The sequence below is a fragment of the Sphaeroforma arctica genome, assembly GCF_001186125.1.
Source record: "Sphaeroforma arctica JP610 unplaced genomic scaffold supercont1.7379, whole genome shotgun sequence".
Lineage (NCBI taxonomy): Eukaryota > Ichthyosporea > Ichthyophonida > Sphaeroforma > Sphaeroforma arctica.
In genome coordinates, this window is record NW_014033179.1 from 1 (window position 1) to 1,442 (window position 1,442).

General features: G+C 37.2%; 1 protein-coding gene across 1 annotated transcript; it reads right to left on the reverse strand.

The window, feature by feature from the left end:
• Positions 1-455: 455 nt before the first annotated feature.
• Positions 456-671, reverse strand: SARC_16116 (hypothetical protein; the record flags this gene model as incomplete). Its single annotated transcript, XM_014289774.1, has 1 exon — positions 456-671. A coding segment is annotated over one exon (216 nt), but the record flags the coding sequence as incomplete, so codon positions are not given.
• Positions 672-1,442: the final 771 nt, after the last annotated feature.

A 1,442-nucleotide genomic window follows, 5' to 3' on the forward strand; every position in this document is an offset into this window, starting at 1 on the left:
AAATTGATCATTGTCTCATAGCTTTTTCTAATGCTAATAAAAACAAACAAACAATTGAAGTAATGTAGATATATATCTATTGGCAGGAGTATATACAAACTGATGGTTAACTAGTAGCTACCACATGTTCACACATGTCGGTATCAAAATATCAAGTACTATCTAAGATTTTGTGAAGCCACTAACACATATGTGAACTTTGTTTCAAGATATGTAGGGATATACAAGTAAATGTATCAGAGAGGATATAAAAAGCCAATTCATGTTCTAGCAAAAGAAGACAAAACGTATATCTACGTGCTAAGAAGGTATGTCTACTGTTACATACGGATACTTCGATTAAAATACAAAGATTTTCTTCTTGCTTTACTTTCAAGATCTTTAAGTTAGCCTGAAACTAAACCATATAAATTTCTGCTATAACTATAACATTTGACCATGTAATCGTAGAGAACTTACTTATGCATACTGGGAAACAAGTCGTCATCCTCGTCTATTATCCGCAGACCAGTGTTCGAGCGAATGGATACCTTACTGCCGCTGTGTCTGGAAGAGGAACTTTTACTTTTCTTCTTCTTCTTCTTCTTCTTCGGGTCTCCAAGTGTTGTTGCAGCATCCGACTGATACCGTCTCATTAACTCTTCTCTGGTCATACCCATAGTGGCGACTGTCTGGTGTGGTCGACAAGTGGATTGCGAGATGCCTTGCTTGATACTCAAGCCTATTAATTATTAATCATATATATTTACATACATAAATACACAATGTTTATATACTATATATCATGCTTTATATATATTTATATATACATATGTGTGTGTGTGTGTTGGTGTGGGTGCGTGTACACCTATACATTACGTATATTTATCTTTGTGTGTAAATACAAGAGCCTATGTCCTATGTCCAAGGATAAAGACAGTATTTGTTCGTGATATCACCACTGACTTCAGCCCGCCAAAACCAACTATGATGTTCGGTACTTACTATTTTGATGTCTCAAAATCAAATTGTTGACGCGGCGGACGAATCATCATTATGACATCGTCCATGGTAACGGGTGCTGGACGGTCGCCCGGACAGCTGCAACCTGGAAGTGCTGGAGTGGGGTTCATTCTAGCAACAATGACTCTCATATAAAGCTATAGATCTCTGAATGGGGAAGAAACATAAGCTATGTTATGTGTGTTTTGGACATACTCAACAAAGTAACAAAACAAGAGTAGCTCAGCAATCATGATTTGTGCTTTCGTTTTGTCGTGGGTTTCGACTATGGTCCTGTTGGTATGCGCAACACTATGCATCGGTATGTCTGTTCTTTTCCTATGCATAGGTATGTCTGTTCTATTCCTATGCATAGGTATGTCTGTTCTATTCCTATGCATAGGTATGTCTGTTCTATTTCTATGCATAGGTATGTCTGTTCTATTCCTATACATAGGTAT